General features: G+C 35.9%; 1 protein-coding gene across 1 annotated transcript; it reads right to left on the bottom strand.

The window, feature by feature from the left end:
* Positions 1-18,796: 18,796 nt before the first annotated feature.
* LOC109558753 (olfactory receptor 6C3-like) lies at positions 18,797-19,732 on the bottom strand. Its single transcript, XM_019960085.2, has one exon. It carries the CDS (start codon positions 19,730-19,732, stop codon positions 18,797-18,799), a length of 936 nt encoding a protein of 311 aa, XP_019815644.2.
* Between the last annotated feature and the right edge of the window lie 355 nt (positions 19,733-20,087).

Below are 20,087 nucleotides of genomic sequence, written 5' to 3'. Positions count from 1 at the left end.
TAAAATTATTTTAAAAAAGAAATTGAGATGAGTTGTTTGTCAGTTGCTTCATTTGCTACTATTTTCTCCCATTCTGAAGGCTGTCTTTTCACCTTGCTAATAGTTTCCTTTGATGTGCAGAAGCTTTTAAGGTTAATTAGGTCCCATTTGTTTATTTTTGCTTTTATTTCCAATATTCTGGGAGGTGGGTCATAGAGGATCCTGCTGTGATGTATGTCAGAGAGTGTTTTGCCTATGTTCTCCTCTAGGAGTTTTATAGTTTCTGGTCTTACGTTTAGATCTTTAATCCATTTTGAGTTTATTTTTGTGTATGGTGTTAGAAAGTGGTCTAGTTTCATTCTTTTACACGTGGTTGACCAGATTTCCCAGCACCACTTGTTAAAGAGATTGTCTTTAATCCATTGTATATTCTTGCCTCCTTTGTCAAAGATAAGGTGTCCATATGTGCGTGGATTTATCTCTGGGCTTTCTATTTTATTCCATTGATCTATATATCTGTCTTTGTGCCAGTACCATACTGTCTTGATAACTGTGGCTTTGTAGTAGAGCCTGAAGTCAGGTAGGTTGATTCCTCCAGTTCCATTCTTCTTTCTCAAGATCGCTTTGGCTATTCGAGGTTTTTTGTTTTTCCATACAAATTGTGAAATTATTTGTTCCAGCTCTGTGAAGAATACTGTTGGTAGCTTGATAGGGATTGCGTTGAATCTATAAATTGCTTTGGGTAGTATACTCATTTTCACTATATTGATTCTTCCAATCCATGAACATGGTATATTTCTCCATCTATTAGTGTCCTCTTTGATTTCTTTCACCAAAATGACTGAGGTAAATGAGGCAACTTCATAAACAACACATGATATTGAGTCTGCAAAATTCTGATTTAGTTTTGACTCTTTATTATTGTATTTAAAGAGTCCACACTTTTTCCTCAGAAATTCTGGACTTTTCCTCAGGAGAATTACTGTGATTATTTCCATTGAATTTTGACTTTGCATCATAGAAATTGGCAAACATGACAAAACAGTCCCTCACCTGAGAGACAGTTGTTAAACATTTACTATTCTCTCATTTAGAACATCTGTCAGTCATGTGGTGGATACTCAATGAATATTTCTGAATGAATAAATACATTGAAATCATTTTGGTGTATAATCAATCTCTGGTACTCAATAAAATCTTAAAAACTGGTTGTTAAATAATTTGAGAAACAAAATATGAAAAGAATCACTTTGGGTAAAAAAATTTGGGTAAAAAAATATTAGTCACTCAGTTGTGTCCTACTCTTTGCAATCCCACGGACTGTGGCCCACCCGACTCTTCTGTCCATTGAATTCTCCAGGCAAGAATCCTGGAGTGGGTTGCCAGGCCCTTCAAATATAAAGGCAAATCTCTCACTGTGGCAGATTTCAAGCTACCAGTGCACAGCTGGGTCCTGTGATGTGGTCCAGACAGGCTCCAGTACACCACTGTTGGGAGTGAACCAGTTCATCTACAAAGTGGACAAAGATCACTGCTTTCATGGGGTGAGGAATGTGAGAGAATGTAGACAGTAAGCATGAATGGAATTAATTAGTAAACTATATAGTATTTCATATGCTAATAATTATTTTGAAATAGAAAACTGAAATGCCTTGGAAGTGGGGGGGCTAGTATAATTTTAAATAGTGTCAAAGGGGTAGATTTTATTGAGGTGATATTTGGACAGAGATCTGAAGGAGGGATGGGTGGTAACCATGTGATTATCTGGGAGAGGAGACTTTCCATTTTAAGAAGCATGTAGTGTAAATACAATAAGGTCCTAGAAGGAAAATCACGTTACTTGAAAATAATGATTTGGGTTGTTTGTTTTGTTTTCTCATTTCTGATATTTTTCAATTTTTGTTGAAATAGTTTCCTGGATAGAATTTCCAGGAGAGTATTGAATAAAAACAGTTATAGTGGTCCTTCACATCTTATAACTGATTTTACCAAGACTACAGCTACTATCTAAAACATTAAAAATGATGTTTGCTGTAAACTTTAAATTTTGAATACTTTCAAGTACACACTAGGATAGAGAACTAGAGAAATAGTTTCAAGTACAGATCAAGCAGATTCAATAAATATGAAGGCTATTTTATATTGCTTTACTTGTGTTTTGAAAAACTTTTAAATATTTTGTTGTATTTTAAACCAGAACTTAGCAAAATGTCTTTGGTATCATTTATCACCTTACACACACTTGTGCTTGTTCATGCTCACTTGCTCAGTTGTATTTGACTCTTTGAGACCCCATGGACTCTAGCCCACCAGGCTCCTCTGTTCAGGGGATTTCCCAGGCAAGAACACTGGAGGAGGTTGCTGTTTCCTCTTTGAGGGGATCTTCCTAACCCAGAGACTGAATCCATGTCTCCTGAGTCTTATGCATTGGCAGGAGGATTCTTTACCACTGAGCCACTGGGAACATACTCCTAGATACCCAGTTGTCTCAAAACATCATTTTTTGTTGACTTGTTTAAACTGGAGCCAGACAAGGAGCTTGTAGTGTATCTAGTTGTGATGATCTAGTCAGGTTACTTATGCTACAGAAATAATGTTCTATTCTATTTTACTAAGAGACTTTAAAAAATCATAAATGGACATTGAATTTTATCAGAGGATATGTGATTTTCTTTTTCAATTTTTGTTTTCATTTTTACTCTTTTAATGAGGCAAATTTCACAAATAAATTTTCTAAAGATAAATTTTCTTTGAGATAAGACCACATATAAAATGAAATGCTAATTTGATAATTTATTTGGGTGCATTATCTCCTTAATTTATGAGTCAAATTGCTCGTGACTTTATTTCTCACTTAACCTTTTGATATTATGAACATTATAAATGTCCAAAAATGAATATGAAATGTTTTCCTCATCTTTTTTCTGAAAATACTTTTTAAGATTGTGCTTATTTACCTTCTTAACAATAAATTAAAAAATAAATAATTTTGCTATTAAATTTAAAATACTTATATCTTTATTGAATTTTCAAATTGTAGTCAAATTACCTTATATTAAATAAGAAATACTATACTAGCCAACGTTTATGGAAAAGTCTAAAACAGAGGTGTGCAAACTGTGGTCCATGGGCAACAGTTGGTCCACCCCCTCTTTGTGCTAAAAGTTTAATTGGACACACCTGAGCACTTTCATTCACACATTGTTTATAGCTTCACTTGTATTACAGAGGGGGAAGAGTTGAGTAATTTCATCAAGGACATTATGGTCTGCAAATTCCAAATTATTAATATAGTGCCCTTTATACACAAATTCTGTTGACTTCTGATACTGATAATTAAAACGCTTGTACTGACTGAAATCTTTATAGTAACCACTAAAGAGTTTGTGTAGAATTATATAAACAGTCACATTATCTGATATCAGCATAAACTCCTTCATATCTTTTGTAATAATTTTACAGTTCTTTTAATTCTTAGAAATACAACTAGCTAATTTATGGTATATTTTTATTCAGATATCAAGAACCCATATCATCAATCAATTCTAAGCTTCAGTATTTTCAAATATTTCCAATTAACAGTAGAAATTATTGTTTCAACAAGAAGGTAGGAAATAGTAGCTCCATGACTCTTTCCAAACTGGAAAACTCTTTAGTATTGTTTAAAGTTGTTTTCTTCCTGACTTTAGAGGAAATGCTTTCAATTTTTCACCATTGAGGATAATGTTTGCTGTAGGTTTGTCATATATAGCTTTTATTATGTTGAGGTATGTTCCTTCTATTCCTGCTTTCTGGAGAGTTTTTATCATAAACGGATGTGGGATTTTGTCAAAGGCTTTCTCTGCATCTATTGAGATAATCATATGGTTTTTATTTTTCAATTTGTTAATGTGGTGTATTACATTGATTGATTTGCGGATATTGAAGAATCCTTGCATCCCTGGGATAAAGCCCACTTGATCATGGTGTATGATCTTTTTAATGTGTTGTTGGATTCTGATTGCTAGAATTTTGTTAAGGATTCTTGCATCTATGTTCATCAGTGATATTGGCCTGTAGTTTTCTTTTTTTGTGGCATCTTTGTCAGGTTTTGGTATTAGGGTGATGGTGGCCTCATAGAATGAGTTTGGAAGTTTACCTTCCTCTGCAATTTTTTGGAAGAGTTTGAGCAGGATAGGTGTCAGCTCTTCTCTAAATTTTTGGTAGAATTCAGCTGTGAAGCCGTCTGGACCAGGGCTTTTGTTTGCTGGAAGACTTTTGATTACAGTTTCAATTTCCATGCTTGTGATGGGTCTGTTAAGATTTTCTATTTCTTCCTGGTCGAGTTTTGGAAAGTTGTACTTTTCTAAGAATTTGTCCATTTCTTCCACGTTGTCCATTTTATTGGCATATAATTGCTGATGGTAGTCTCTTATGATCCTTTGTATTTCTGTGTTGTCTGTTGTGATCTCTCCATTTTCGTTTCTAATTTTGTTGATTTGATTTTTCTCCCTTTGTTTCTTGATGAGTCTGGCTAATGGTTTGTCAATTTTATTTATCCTTTCAAAGAACCAGCTTTTGGTTTTGTTGATTTTTGCTATGGTCTCTTTTGTTTCTTTTGCATTTATTTTTGCTATAATTTTTAAGATTTCTTTCCTTCTACTAACCCTGGGGTTCTTCATTTCTTCCTTTTCTAGTTGCTTTAGGTGTAGAGTTAGGTTTTTTATTTCTTTTTTCTTGTTACTTAAGGTGTGCCTGTATTGCTATGAACTTTCCCCTTAGGACTGCTTTTACAGTGTCCCACAGGTTTTGGGTTGTTGTGTTTTCATTTTCATTCGTTTCTATGCAAATTTTGGTTTCTTTTTTGATTTCTTCTGTGATTTGTTGGTTATTCAGCAGTGTGTTGTTCAGCCTCCATATGTTGGAATTTTTAATAGTTTTTCTCCTGTAATTGAGATCTAATCTTACTGCATTGTGGTCAGAAAAAATGCTTGGGATGATTTCTATTTTTTTGAATTTACCAAGGCTAGCTTTATGGCCCAGGATGTGATCTATCCTGGAGAAGGTTCCATGTGCACTTGAGAAAAAGGTGAAATTCATTGTTTTGGGATGAAATGTCCTCTAGATATCAATTAGGTCTAACTGGTCTATTGTATCGTTTAAAGTTTGTGTTTCCTTGTTAATTTTCTGTTTAGTTGATCTATCCATAGGTGTAAGTGGGGTATTAAAGTCTCCCACTATTATTGTGTTATTGTTAATTTCTCCTTTCATACTTGTTAGCATTTGTCTTACGTACTGTGGTGCTCCCGTGTTGGGTGCATATGTATTTATAATTGTTATATCTTCTTCTTGGATTGATCCTTTGATCATTATGTAGTGACCTTCTTTGTCTCTTTTCACAGCCTTTGTTTTAAAGTCTACTTTATCTGATATGAGTATTGCTACTCCTGCTTTCTTTTCGTCTCTGTGTGCATGGAAAACCTTTTTCCAGCCCTTCACTTTCAGTCTGTATGTGTCCCTTGTTTTGAGGTGGGTCTCTTGTAGACAACATATGTAGGGGTCTTGTTTTTGTATCCATTCAGCCAGTCTTTGTCTTTTGGTTGGGGCATTCAACCCATTTAAGTTTAAGGTAATTACTGATAAGTATGATCCCGTTGCCATTTACTTTATTGTTTTGGGTTTGAATTTATACACCGTTTTTGTGTTTCCTGTCTAGAGAATATCTTTTAGTATTTGTTGAAGAGCTGGTTTGGTGGTGCAGAATTCTCTCAGCTTTTGCTTGTCTGAAAAGCTTTTGATTTCTCCTTCATACTTGAATGAAATCCTTGCTGGGTACAATAATCTAGTCTACAAATAATAAATGCTGGAGAGGGTGTGGAGAAAAGGGAACCCTCTTACACTGTTGGTGGGAATGCAAAATAGTACAGCCACTATGGAGAACAGTGTGGAGATTCCTTAAAAAACTGGAAATAGAACTGCCTTATGATCCAGCAATCCCACTGCTGGGAATATACACTGAGGAACCCAGAAGGGAAAGAGACACGTGTACCCCAATATTCATCACAGCACTGTTTATAATAGCCAGGACATGGAAGCAACCTAGATGCCCATCAGCAGATGAATGGATAAGAAAGCCATGGTACATATACACAATGGAGTATTACTCAGCCATTAAAAAGAATACATTTGAATCAGTTCTAATGAGGTGTATGAAACTGGAGCCTATTATACAGAGTGAAGTAAGCCAGAAGGAAAAACATAAATACAGTATACTAACGCATATATATGGAATTTAGAAAGATGGTAACAATAACCTGGTGTACGAGACAGCAAAAGAGACACTGATGTATAGAACAGTCTTATGGACTCTCTGGGAGAGGGAGAGGGTGGGAAGATTTGGGAGAGTGACATTGAAACATGTAGAATATCATGTAAGAAACGAGTTGCCAGTCCAGGTTCGATGCGCGATACTGGATGCTTGGGGCTGGTGCACTGGGACGACCCAGAGGGATGGTGTGGGGAGGGAGGAGGGAGGAGGGTTCAGGATGGGGAACACATGTATGCCTGTGGCGGATTCATTTTGATATTTGGCAAAACTAATACAATTATGTAAAGTTTAAAAATAAAATAAAATTAAAAAAAAAAAAGTTGTTTTCTTTTTCAGCAAAGTATGGCTCTGAATCTCTTAACTGAGTACAGTATCTGCATATCAGGAAGAATTTGGCTCAATGAATTACAATTACAGTCTTTCTAGAAAAATCATTATAAAATATAAGATGAGTTTGTGTAACATTCATATTGTTTGAAATTTTGGCTTCATGGAAAAGCAAAAAAAAAAAAAACAAAAAAACATTTCTTTAGTACCAGAGACCAAGATCTTCTATAATCATCTTCTAAATTCTAATCAATACATTTTCAAATGCAATGCTGCATTATAATGCTTAAAACAGAGTAAATATACAAATTTTTAACAAAATAAAAGCTAAAATTTATATACTGTAAAATTTTGCCTATGTTAGCATCTTTATCCCTATTAATTGTCATTTAATTAGGTAATTGAATGAATTATATGTGTACAGTATTAACTCAAAATAACCATTAATATGAGAAAGGTGTAAAAAGTGTCAGCTATTGATTATTAAAAAAAACAGCTTGACATCAAGCATTAATTTAAATATACAACTGACTATAACAAATCTAGTCATATATAGTTTCCAATAGTATCTAATTCTTCAGAGTTTTATTAGAAATTGTTATGTCATATGTGTTAAAGAGTTCCCCAAAAGAGGGATAACTTCACAGTTTTCTTGAAAGTATATACTCATAATTGTTCTCAAATTGATAAATTATATGGCAGAGAAGATTTTAAGATGGTTTATGAGAAAAGTTTTTTGGTTTCTTAAGAAACTATAATTCCATTAATTTTTTAGTTGTGCTGTTTTTTATGCAATTACTAAGTAGACCATAGTATGGAGAGAATAATATATGTAATACTCTAATAAGATGGTCAGATTATGCTCATGGTCTTGTATAGTAAACTAAAAATAGTGTTTAGCATGATTTACTGTTTCCTGAATTTCTAGAAAGAAATCTCTCTTGTGCATTCTTGCTCTGCCTCTTTCTGTCTGAATTTAATTTCCCAGAAAATATTGTGGAAGAAATGGAATTTTAAAAGTTTCAAAGAAGGGAATGGCAGTTTCATAGTTACAGGGTATAACACATGCATGCAGTTGCACAATCATGCCAGATCTTTGTGACATCATGGAGCATAGCCCATCAGGATCCCCTGTTCACAGAATTTTCCAGGCAAGAATACTGGAGTGTTCTGCCATTTCTTACTCCATAGGATCCTTCCCACCCGAGGATCGAACATGTGTCTCTTGTGTCTTCTGCATTGAAGGTGGATTCTTTACCCCTGGTGACAACTGGGAAGCACAGAATGAAAAGCTGAGCCCAAAAGTAGGGAAGTGCATGAGAGAAGGATGGGAATATGAATAGAAACAAAAAATGTATACAGTATGCTTGCAAAGCTGCTGTCAATGAGAGTATGAGTAATGAAAAATAACTCCATGGAGACAATATGAATATTAATAGATTTGAAAAGCTCTGAGTTTTATTTAATTGCATTTCATTACGCCTCTAATTTATGCTTCTAATAAATAAGACTTTTATTTTTTCCTTGAGAAAAGTACATTCTTCCTTGCCATATCCATGAAGGCTTGCTTAACTTGCTAATTCCTTAAAGTATAGATAAATGGATTTAGCATGGGGGCTACAGAGGTATTTAGCACAGCTATCCGTTGCTCGAAGAGACCCTGTCCTTTGCTGATGGATTCATGTACATGAAAATGCAGCTGCCAAAAGAGATGGAGACGGCGATCATGTGGGACGAACACGTTGAAAAGGCCTTTGTCCTCTGAGTGGTAGACGGGATCCTCAAAATTGTTCTGATGATATATGTGTAGGACAGAATTATAATGCCAAAGTGAATATCAGAGTAAACACAACATAAGAAAACACCATTATCTATAGGAATTTGATGTCTGGACAAGAAAGTTTAAAAGGGGGGAAAAATTACATGCATAATGTTCAATAGCATTGGACTTGCAATAATCAAGCTGTAGGGAGAACATGAGTAATGGAAATGTGATAAAGAATGAAGCTAGCCAAGAAGTCAAGACAAGCAGTGTGCAGACTCTATGATTCATGATGGTCATGTAATGCAGCAGTTTTCAGATGGCAATGTAATGGTAATAGGACATGGTAGTCAGAAGATAAAACTCAGTGACTCCCAAGAGAATGAAAAAAGAAAAATAACTGAGCCATACAGTCATTAAGAGAAATGGTTTTATCCCCTATAATAATGGTGGATATAGTGACAGCTGTGAATGACACTTCTAATATGGAGAAATTCTGAGGAAGAAACACATGGGGGTTTAGAGGTGGGCATCCAGCAGGGTCAGGATGATAATTTAGGTCAGGTTCCCAGTGATGCTGAGCATGTAGGTGATGAGCAGAAAGACAATGATCACAACGTGAACTTGTGGGTCAGTCCCAGGAGGACAGTCCCAGGAGGATAAACTCTCTTATTTCCATGTAGTTACTCACTTTTTTCTTCTTCTGAGTAACTTTCTGGAGAAAACAGAAACAAAAGAGCTGAAAGAAAAGAGAATTATTCATGGATTACACTGGAATTTATTTCTGAGAGTGTTATGCCATTCTGATCTAACTTGGGAGATCTTTGAAACAACAATAAAATAGATAACTCTTTTTAAAAGAATTTCTTACATCAACATGAATTTGCAACGGGTATACACGTGTTCCCATTCCTGAACCCCCCCACCTCCCTCCCCGTACCATCCCTCTGGGGGTACAACCATCCCAATACAATATTGTAAAGTAATTTACCTCCAATTAAAATAAATAAATGTATTTTAAAAATAAAAGAATTTCTTACTATATGCCACTGTGTGTGTTTTCCATAGAATTCTTTTAAAATCTCCATTTTACTTATAGGAACTAGGCTAAAAATACTTTAAAATTTTTTGTTTGGACACTCCCATGGACAGGGGACTCTAGAGTAGAGCATGGCAACGCACTCCAGTATTCTTGCCTGGAGAATCCCCATGATGGGCTACAGTCCATGGATTCAAAAACAGTAGGACATGACTGAAGTGACTAAGCACATGGACAGAGGAGCCCGTCAGGCTATAGTCCACAGGGTCACAAAGAGTCAGCCACATCTGAGCACACACGCACAGCCATATGCTGGATTATAAACTGGTTCATAACAAGCCAAGAATTCATAAAAAGGAACAAGTTCCAGTCAGTTGTGAGGTGGATGAATCTAGAGTCTATAATACAGAGTGAAGTAAGTCAGAAAGAGAAAACCAAATATCCTATATTAATGCATACATATGAAATCTAGAAAAACAGGACTGATTAATCTTTTTACAGAGAAGAAATGGAGATGAAGACATAGAGAATGGAATTGTGACAAAGCAAGGGAAGTAGAGGCTAGGAAAAATTGAGAAAGTAGTATGTATGTGTATATATATATATATACATATATCTATATCTATATCTATATATCTAATATATATATAATATATATATTAGATAACTAGTGGGGAGTTGCTATATAACACAGGGAGCCCAGCCTGGGACTCTGTGACAACCTAACGGGGTGGGATGGAGCAGGGAAAAAGACGCTCAAGAGGAAGGAGATATATATATAATTCTGACTGATCCACATTGCTGTATGACAGAAACCACCACAACATTGTAAAGTAATTATGCTTCAATTAAAAAAAAATGTCAAAGAATTGAAAACATTCTGACCACAGAAGTGTTTATTTAAAAACCAGTATCGGTCCCAAATGATAAGGCTTTCAAAGAAAATATTCCAAATGAGTACAGGTAGGCTGATTAGAGTTTCTGGGTGTCTGATAAGAATTTTCACTCTTCCTGTTGGTTACATGTGTGCACATTTTTTTTTCATAATTAGGTGTGTTACACATGTATTTTATGTGTACCTTTCTTCATGGCACACAAATTCAATAAAAACTGAAAGACAATACTGCTGAGGCAATCCTAAAAAGAAGGCGAGGAAACCAGGATAATTATTCTACCAGATAAAGCCACCATAACTAAGACTGTATCAGTTGTACTGTTGCTGCTGCTAAGTCGCTTCAGTCGTGTTCACTCTGTGCGACCCCAGAGACGGCAACCCACCTGGCTCCCCTGTCCCTGGGATTCTCCAGGCAAGAACACTGGAGTGGGTTGCCATTTCCTTCTCCAATGCATGAAAGTGAAAAGTGAAAGTGAAGTCATTCAGTCGTGTCCGACTCTTCGCGACTCCATGGACTGCAGCCCACTAGGCTCCTCCATTCATGGGATTTTCCAGGCAAGAGTACTGGAGTAGGGTGCCATTGCCTTCTCCAATCAGTTGTACAGGGATAGGCAAATAGTCAGTAGGACTGAAACATCTCAATACATCATGTTAAGAGATATTTGATGTCAGCTTGATAAGGAAATGGCAACCCACTCCAGTATTCTTGCCTGGAGAATCCCAGGGAAAGAGAAGCCTGGTGGGCTGCCGTCTATGGAGTCGCACAGAGTTGGACACGACTGAAGCGACTTAGCTTATATTATCAATGTTAGTATTTCTTACTGGTTAGCTAGTTTCTCTACTATAAAGTTCTCCACTGTAAAGGTACTTTCCCCTCATTGCACAGTGATATTCTGTGCAATGCAGGAATACTTTGAGATTGTATAAATATCATATTCCTTAACAAACTCTTATCTATTATAATAATTCAGTATTAGTTGTTCTCTAATCTAGATAGTGGAAATATATAATAGAGTACCATTAATATTAACACAATATTTATTTTTCTAAATCTATCAGTTCTTTTACATCTATTAGTTGGGATTTTACCATAAAGAACAACACTCTTTTCTCTAATCCTATTAACAATTTATTAATTTATTTTGAAGTGTTTTCTACTTAATGTGTTATTATCTATTTATATAATTATTTATTGCAGGGATCAAATGTCCTGATATAGAGTACTCCTTCTAAGTGAGTCCTTTGTTGACATGCTTCTACCCTTTCTGTAACAATAAGATACTCTAGCTCATCATATCCTTCAAATATTTAGTCCTGTAATCAACCATTTCTCCAGTTCTCAGAAACTATTTTTAGCAAGAAATGATGCTTAGAACCATGCATCTGGATGCTTTGTGGGGTTTTGCTATTGAGCTATCATGACTCCTTGGAACTTTCATGAAATGGAGAAAGGAAATACATAAAAAATAATAGCATTACACTGACAATTTTATTCTAATCCAATAACAGGATTTTTCAACTTCTCTTATACAACATTGGATCTTTCTCTGCCATGAGAAACTAGGCTCCAATGTAAATCTGTTAGCCTATCAATTATTCAGTTTAAAACGGAATAGTTTCTGAATTGTTACACTATTATAAAAACAAATATACTAAATAAAGTTCAATTTATCTCTGCAGTTCCCATCCTACTGGTTGTGAATTGTCAAAATATTTGAAAAAATTATCTTTGAATTTGAAAGGTAAAATTTAAAAACCCTACATGGTTAGCAATGTGTTTTAACATTATGCTCAGTGATGTGTGTTTAATTTTAGTGTTTTCCCTGCTTAATTTTATCTTTGGATTATGTGAACAATACGAATATTTCAAAAGTTTATGCAATTAGGTATACTCAGAAATGTGTCTGTCATTTTTTTTCTCCATTTATCTCTATTTTCTTACCTGAGTACATGTTTTTGTTATAGAAGCTTGAGGTCATATCTTAATATTTGTGTGGTTAGTCCTCTCCTATCACTCTTGTTTCTCAAGATTTCCTAATTATCATGTTTGCTTTTCCATGTGAAATTTAGTATTATGCCCTTTTTGCATGGGCCAAATGATCAAGAAATTCCAATGTTACTTGAACAATCAATGACAAATGGAATTCTTTAAGTCTTCGTCACAAGTAAACATTCATAACACAAACTGTGATTATGAAACATGCAGATAAACATGTTTACAGATAAACATGCTCCTTTGGGACAATACTCCCTGGCTTTCTACTGGGTCCTAGTAGAGACTAAGGCCCAAACACAGGACCTCAATTCACCATTAGATTTGAGCTTTCCATAATGAACTGAGTATTACTGGACCTTCTGATTGATAAACTAGGTCATTTACAACAGTCTATCATTAAAGGGAAAGAGTACTTGGGAGATCACACTTGAACAGGTCCAGAAGGCAAAAGTAAAATTTACGAAGAGATGACTTAGACTTCTTTAAAATAAATTTCTGGTGGATTACATCCTCTTCCGCTATCCATATTTATGCCCTTATTGGGAAAACCTAATAACTAGCTGACAAATACATAAAAATATGTACCTGGTTTTGGATGTTCTACACAATATGCTAATATACTCTCAAAAGTAAATGATTGATAGGCACAAAATATGCCATAAAAGTAATATTTAATATATATATATTTTTTTTTGTTTGTTTGTTTTTTGTTTTTGTTTTTTTTAATAGAAAATTATTTAATTAGTATACATATATATATTTTTTAAATGCTGATAATGCTGACATTAAAGAAGAAAAGTGTGCTTCAGATAGAGAGGAATTGGTGGTTTTTCATAATGATAAACAATTATGTCCCAGAATATATAACGATCCCAAATTTGGGTCTTCATAAATATACAGTGTTAATATTTTAAAAAATAAAAGCATGTTGATGTATGGCAAAACCAATAAAATATTGTAAAGTAATTAGCCTCCAATTAAAATAAATAAATTTCATTGATTGATTTGCGGATATTGAAGAATCATTGCATCCCTGGGATAAAGCCCACTTGGTCATGGTGTATGATCTTTTTAATGTGTTTTTGGATTCTGATTGCTAGAATTCTGTTAAGGATTTTTGCTTCTATGTTCATCAGTGGTATTGACCTGTAGTTTTCTTTTTTTGTGGGATCTTTGTCAGGTTTTGGTATTAAGGTGATGGTGGCCTCATAGAATGAGTTTGGAAGTTTACCTTCCTCTACAATTTTCTGGAAGAGTTTGAGCAGGATAGGTGTTAGCTCTTCTCTAAAGTTTTGGAAGAATTCAGCTGTGAAGCCATCTGGACCTGGGCTTTTGTTTGCTGGAAGATTTTTGATTACAGTTTCAATTTCCATGCTTGTGATGTAAAGTCAGGAACAAGACAAGGGTGCCCACTTTCACCATTACTATTCAACATAGTTTTGGAAGTTTGGGCCACAGAAATCAGAGCAGAAAAAGAAATAAAATGAATCCAAGTTGGAAAAGAAGAAGTAAAACTCTCACTATTTGCAGATGACATGATCCTCTACATAGAAAACCCTAAAGACTCCACCAGAAAACTACTAGAACTAATCAGTGATTATAGTAAAGTTGCAGGATATAAAATCAACACACAGAAATCCCTTGCATTCCTATACACAAATAATGAGAAAAGAGAAAGAGAAATTAAGGAAATAATTCCATTCACCATTGCAACGAAAAGAATAAAATACTTAGGAATATATCTACCTAAAGATCTATATATAGAAAACTATAAAACACTGGTGAAAGAAATCAAAGAGGACACTAATAGTTGGAGAAATATACCATGTTCATGGATTTGAAGAATCAATATAGTGAAAATGAGTATACTACCCAAAGCAATTTATAGATTCAATGCAATCCCTATCAAACTACCAACGGTATTCTTCACAGAGCTAGAACAAATAATTTCACAATTTGTGGAAATACAAAAAATCTTGGATAGCCAAAGCTATCTTGAGAAAGAAGAATGGAACTGGAGGAATCAACCTGCCTGACTTCAGGCTCTACTAGAAAGCCACAGTTATCAAGACAGTATGGTACTGGCACAAAGACAGAAATATAGATCAATGGAACAAAATAGGAAGCCCAGAGATAAATCCACACACATATGGACACCTTATCTTTGACAAATGAGGCAAGAATATACAATGGATTAAAGACAGTCTCTTTAACAAGTGGTGCTGGGAAATCTGGTCAACCACTTGTAAAAGAATGAAACTAGAACACTTTCTAACACCATACACAAAAATAAACTCAAAATGGATTAAAGATCTAAACATAAGACCAGAAACTATAAAACTCCTAGAGGAGAACATAGGCAAAACACTCTCCAACATACATCACAGCAGGATCCTCTATGACCCACCTCCCAGAACATTGGAAATAAAAGCAAAAATAAACAAATGGGACCTAATTAAACTTAAAACCTTCTGCACAACAAAGGAAATTATTAGCAGGGTGAAAAGGCAGCCTTCAGAATGGGAGAAAATAATAGCAAATGAAGCAACTGACAAACAACTAATCTCAAAAATATACAAGCAACTCCTACAACTCAATTCCAGAAAAATAAATGACCCAATAAAAAAATGGGCCAAAGAACTAAATAGATATTTCTCCAAAGAAGACATATAGATGGCTAACAAACATATGAAAAGATGTTCAACATCACTCATTATCAGAGAAATGCAAATCCAAACCACTCTGAGGTACCATTTCATGCCAGTCAGAATGGCTGTGATCCAAAAGTCTACAAACAATAAATGCTGGAGAGGGTGTGGAGAAAAGGGAACCCTCTTGCACTGTTGGTGGGAATGCAAACTAGTACAGCCACTATAGAGAACAGTGTGGAGATTCCTTAAAAAACTGGAAATAGAACTGCCTTATGATCCAGCAATCCCACTGCTGGGCATACAGACTAAGGAAACCAGAATTGAAAGAGAACATTGTGTACCCCAATGTTCATTGCAGCACTTTATAATAGCCAGGACATGGAAGCAACCTGGATGTCCATCAGCAGATGAATGGATAAGAAAGCTGTGGTACATATACACAATGGAGTATTACTCAGCCATTAAAAAGAATACATTTGAATCAGTTCTAATGAGGTGTATGAAACTGGAGCCTATTATACAGAGTGAAGTAAGCCAGAAGGAAAAACATAAATACAGTATACTAACGCATATATATGGAATTTAGAAAGATGGTAACAATAACCCTGTGTAGGAGACAGCAAAAGAGACACTGATGTACAGAACAGTCTTATGGACTCTGTGGGAGAGGAAGAGGGTAGGATTATTTGGGAGAATGGCATTGAAACGTGTATAGTATCATGTATGAAACGAGTTGCCAGTCCAGGTTTGATGCACGATACTGGATGCTTGGGGCTGGTGCACTGGGATGACCCAGAGGGCTGGTATGGGGACGGAAGAGGGAGGAGGGTTAAGAATGGGGAACTCATGTATACCTGTGGTGGATTCATTTCGATATTTGGCAAAACTAATACAATATTGTAAAGTTTAAAAATAAAATAAATAAATTAATTAATTAAATAAATTTATATTAAAAATTAAAAAAATAAATTAAAACATGGCATGACTATGAACAGAAAGAAACTGCTCCACAGTTGTTTTGGAAATTTTAAGTAACTCAGTAATGGTGGAAAGAGTAAGAGTACAGATTTAAATCATGTGATTAATGAACTTGTATATACTAGCTGACTCAAATAGAACAATGCATTCAACTACCATTACGTATAATTCTCAGGTGTATGAGAAATGCTTACAAAAACTCTGATCACATACTAGGCTATAAATTGAGATTCAAATAATTTAGAAGGATGTAACTTAATTAAAACATGTTTTATGACAATATAAGTGGATTCTTTGGAAAATTTTATGTCCAGAAGACCCACCTGTATCAGACTGAGGCCAGTGCAACTCAATGACTCTCCCTCACTGAGGGGAAAAAGAATAGTGTGGAGCATATATCCGGCATCTCGGCTTTTCGGGGACTAGGGAAGCACTAGTGTCTGTGTAGTTTTTATTGGGGCCTCTATGGGACCTGACATACTATAAATGCCTAAGGGCTACTGAAGTCAAAAAAGGGCTGGGTGATGTGCTGTCGCTTCAAGGAGCTGAGTTACAGCAAACAGAAACAGAGGGAGCAAGAGACTATCGGCTGCATGCAAAAAAAAAAAAAAAAAAATAGATAAAATCTTCTAGTTAGGAATCTTCACACACAAATCTGAAAAGACACAGCCTCAGAAAATATTTAAAAGACCCCTCAGAATCTCTAGGTGGACTGAATGGTGATGGATTCCCCTGTAAAGGTGGTGGTTTTTGTTGGGGGCCAGAGTGAGGTACTCCACCCATGGCAAAGGTCATGAGGAAGGAGGCTCAACATACACAAAGGTGGGATCGAGCCTTAGGAGTCCCCCTGGAAATCCTCGAGCATCTTCCCCCATAACCAGAGTCTGCCTACTTTACTACTTTGTGCTCTCACCTACACCTCTGACTTTACGGGGGGCTGTCCCCTGCCACCTCTTTCAGAGAAGGAGTTAACTTAGAGCTCCAGTTAATAAAAACTCCTGGGCATGACAAGAGTGTTTTAACCTACAAACTCCTCTGAAGGTTCTCTGGCCTGCCTGACAGGCTCGTCCAGCCACATGTGATTGCTCACAGCCTCCCAACCATGAGAGGCACGAGATGCTTTAAACCTTCTAAAAACAGGTTCCTTAGAAAAGTTAGAAAACTATGAGTATTAAGTATAGTGGACTGATTAGAAATTGTATTGGTGAAGGGTTTTTCATTTGTTGAGCCAATGTTTGTTGCTAAGTCTCCATATCCCCACCCTTACACACATTGATGAATATATAGAAGAAATAAGTATTAACCTTTGATATTAATCACGTTAGACCTTAGGCTAAGTAAATTCTTTCCTTAACTAAAACCCACTACACCCTCACCCTATAGGAATGTAACTTTATTTGGGTGGCGTCTGTTTTAAGAATAATCACCCGTGGAGAAATAAGTGTCCTGGTTGACTGACCGCTGTCACAGGAGAGGGTCATAAATTGTCAGCAGGCCCCCTGGCCAGAAGATGATGTAACACCCCTAAGACCTCTGTATACATTTGTATGAAGCACCTGACTTTGATAAAAGTCAGGACTGCTGACCCCACGTGACTTTTGCATAACATCTCAGTGTATAAAAGTAGACCATGGAAAATAAAGAATTGGGATCAGTTTCTCGAAATACTGGTCTCCCCATGTCACTCTCTCTCTCACTCTGGCTGAGTCTCCATCTGAGCGCGGAACCCGCCATGCTTACTAATTATGCCTGGGCTTCTAAGATCCGACCGGGGAGGCCTCAGTGTCTCCTCTCCTTCGGGAGAACGGAAGGACGCCTGCGGCCTATGTAAGTGGTGCAAACTTCTTGTCTTGAAGTTTTATTGGCATCCCGCATAAACCAAGCTATTCAGCCTCTTTTCTCCACTGAATTTTCCTACTGAGCTATCCTCATTCTATTACTCTTTACATCTTTAATTAATATCTAATTAAAGGTATTGTATCCTGATCCTCACCGAAGCCGTCCCCGCTTCAAATACCCTGGATCAGCCGGGGCTGGACCCTGGCAGGTTTTGTCAAATGTGTAGATAACAACACAATTAAAAGGAACATAAAACAAACAGAAAAGTACCCCAATCAACCAGACAAAATAAATCTCAAAACATAGACCCTAAAAAAATGGAGGTAAGTAAATATCTGACAAAAAATTTAGAATAACTGTCATAAATGCAATCAATGATCTCAATAAAGTGGAAGTATTTTAGTTTTACTTGATTTTTTGAATTTTTAAATATCAGCATTTTTTAAAATGATACAGAACAAAGAAATTCTATAATTAATACGTAATATCTTGATAAATATTTATCTTGAAAATATGCACTTAATTTCACAAAGTATAAAGAACTACATTTAAAGTGCAATGCACTACTACATATGATATTTTTGGAATGAATTTACTGTATTATAATATATAACAGGTAGATTCTTTAATGTTAAGAAATTATCAGTGTTCATTGTGAAAATAAATAAGATATTACACACTAATTTTGAAACTTTGCATTTAAAGTACAATGTGATATCATATGATCATTTTAGGGACTAATATTTACAGGATTAAAACTGTTTTTAACTTCATGCTCTAAAGTATGTCTTAAAGAAATACAATTCTATTCTAGAATATGCTATAGGATATTTAACTTTTACTATACTTTAAATGTCAATAAACAATGGCTGGAGAAATGGAAGAAATAGACTGAAAAAGTATATATTAGCAGTCATGTGGCCTGGTAAAAGGATATAAACTGCAAGCAGAGTTATACAGATATTTAGAAATTTAAAAATTTAACCTAATTGTTCTTTAAAGTGTTTTTGACCCCCCAAAAAATCATTTATTAGCACAAAACACTGCTTTATAGACCATGTCTTTGAAAGCTTGTTTTACTTGCTGGTTTCTCAAGGTGTAGATGAAGGGGTTCAGCATGGGGGCCACAGAGGTATTGAGAATAGCTACCCCTTTTGTCAATGATGCCTTTTCTTTGGCCGAGGGATTAGCATACATGAATATACAGCTTCCATAGGAGATGAAGATGACAATCATGTGAGAGGAACAAGTGGAGAAGGCCTTTTTTCTCTGACTGGCAGATGGGATTCTCAAAATAGTCTTGACAATGTACATATAAGACAAAATCACCAATGCCAAAGTGAACAGCAAACTAACCAAAGCAAAGTAAAAACCCATTACTTCTAGGAGCCATGTATCTGAACAAGACAATTGTAAAAGGGGAAAATAGTCACACAAAAAGTGATCAATGACATTGGAAGCACAGTAATCCAGCTGGAGGAGAAGCATAAGGGGTGGGAAAATGGTCAGAAACCCACTGAGCCATGCGCAGAGCACAAGCAGGCTGCAGAGTTTCCTGCTCATGATGGTTGTGTAATGCAGGGGCTTGCAGATGGCAACATAGCGGTCATAGGACATGGCAGTTAGAATGTAAAATTCAGTCACCCCCATGAAAATAGAGAAAAATAGTTGGGCTGCACAATTGTTGTAAGAAATAGTCTTGTCCCTGGTGATAATTGCCCCCAGAAATCTAGGGATGCACACAGTAGTAAAGGAGATTTCTAAGAAAGAGAAGTTTCGGAGGAAGAAGTACATTGGTGTCTGGAGATGGAAGTCCACCCAGGTTAGGGTGATAATAGTCAGGTTTCCAGTGACACTTAATACATATGTGATTAATAAAAAGAGGAAAATCACAATCTGAAGCTCAGGATCATCAGAAAGGCCTAGAAGGACAAACTCTGTGATCACAGTGTGGTTCATTTCTCTCTCTCTTCTTTTAAATATATTTAGGTGAAAAGTCGGAGAAGGCAATGAAAACCCACTTCAGTACTCTTGCCTGGAAAATCTCATGGGCGGCAGAGCCTGGTAGATTGCAGTCCATGGGGTCGCTAGGAGTTGGACACGACTGAGCGACTTCACTTTCATTTTTCACTTTCATGCATTGGAGAAGGAAATGGCAACCAACTCCAGTGTTCTTGCTTAGACAATCCCTGGGACCGGGGAGCCTGGTGGGCTGCGGTCTGTGGGGTTGCACAGAGTCGGACACGACTGAAGCAACTTAGCAGCAGCTGCATGTGAAAAGTGTATTAAAAGGGAAGAGATGAAAGATATAATT

This window comes from Bos indicus, chromosome 5, assembly GCF_029378745.1.
Source record: "Bos indicus isolate NIAB-ARS_2022 breed Sahiwal x Tharparkar chromosome 5, NIAB-ARS_B.indTharparkar_mat_pri_1.0, whole genome shotgun sequence".
NCBI lineage: Eukaryota > Metazoa > Chordata > Mammalia > Artiodactyla > Bovidae > Bos > Bos indicus.
The sequence above is the reverse complement of the archived record's forward strand: the minus strand, read 5'-3'. Positions and strand labels throughout refer to the sequence as shown.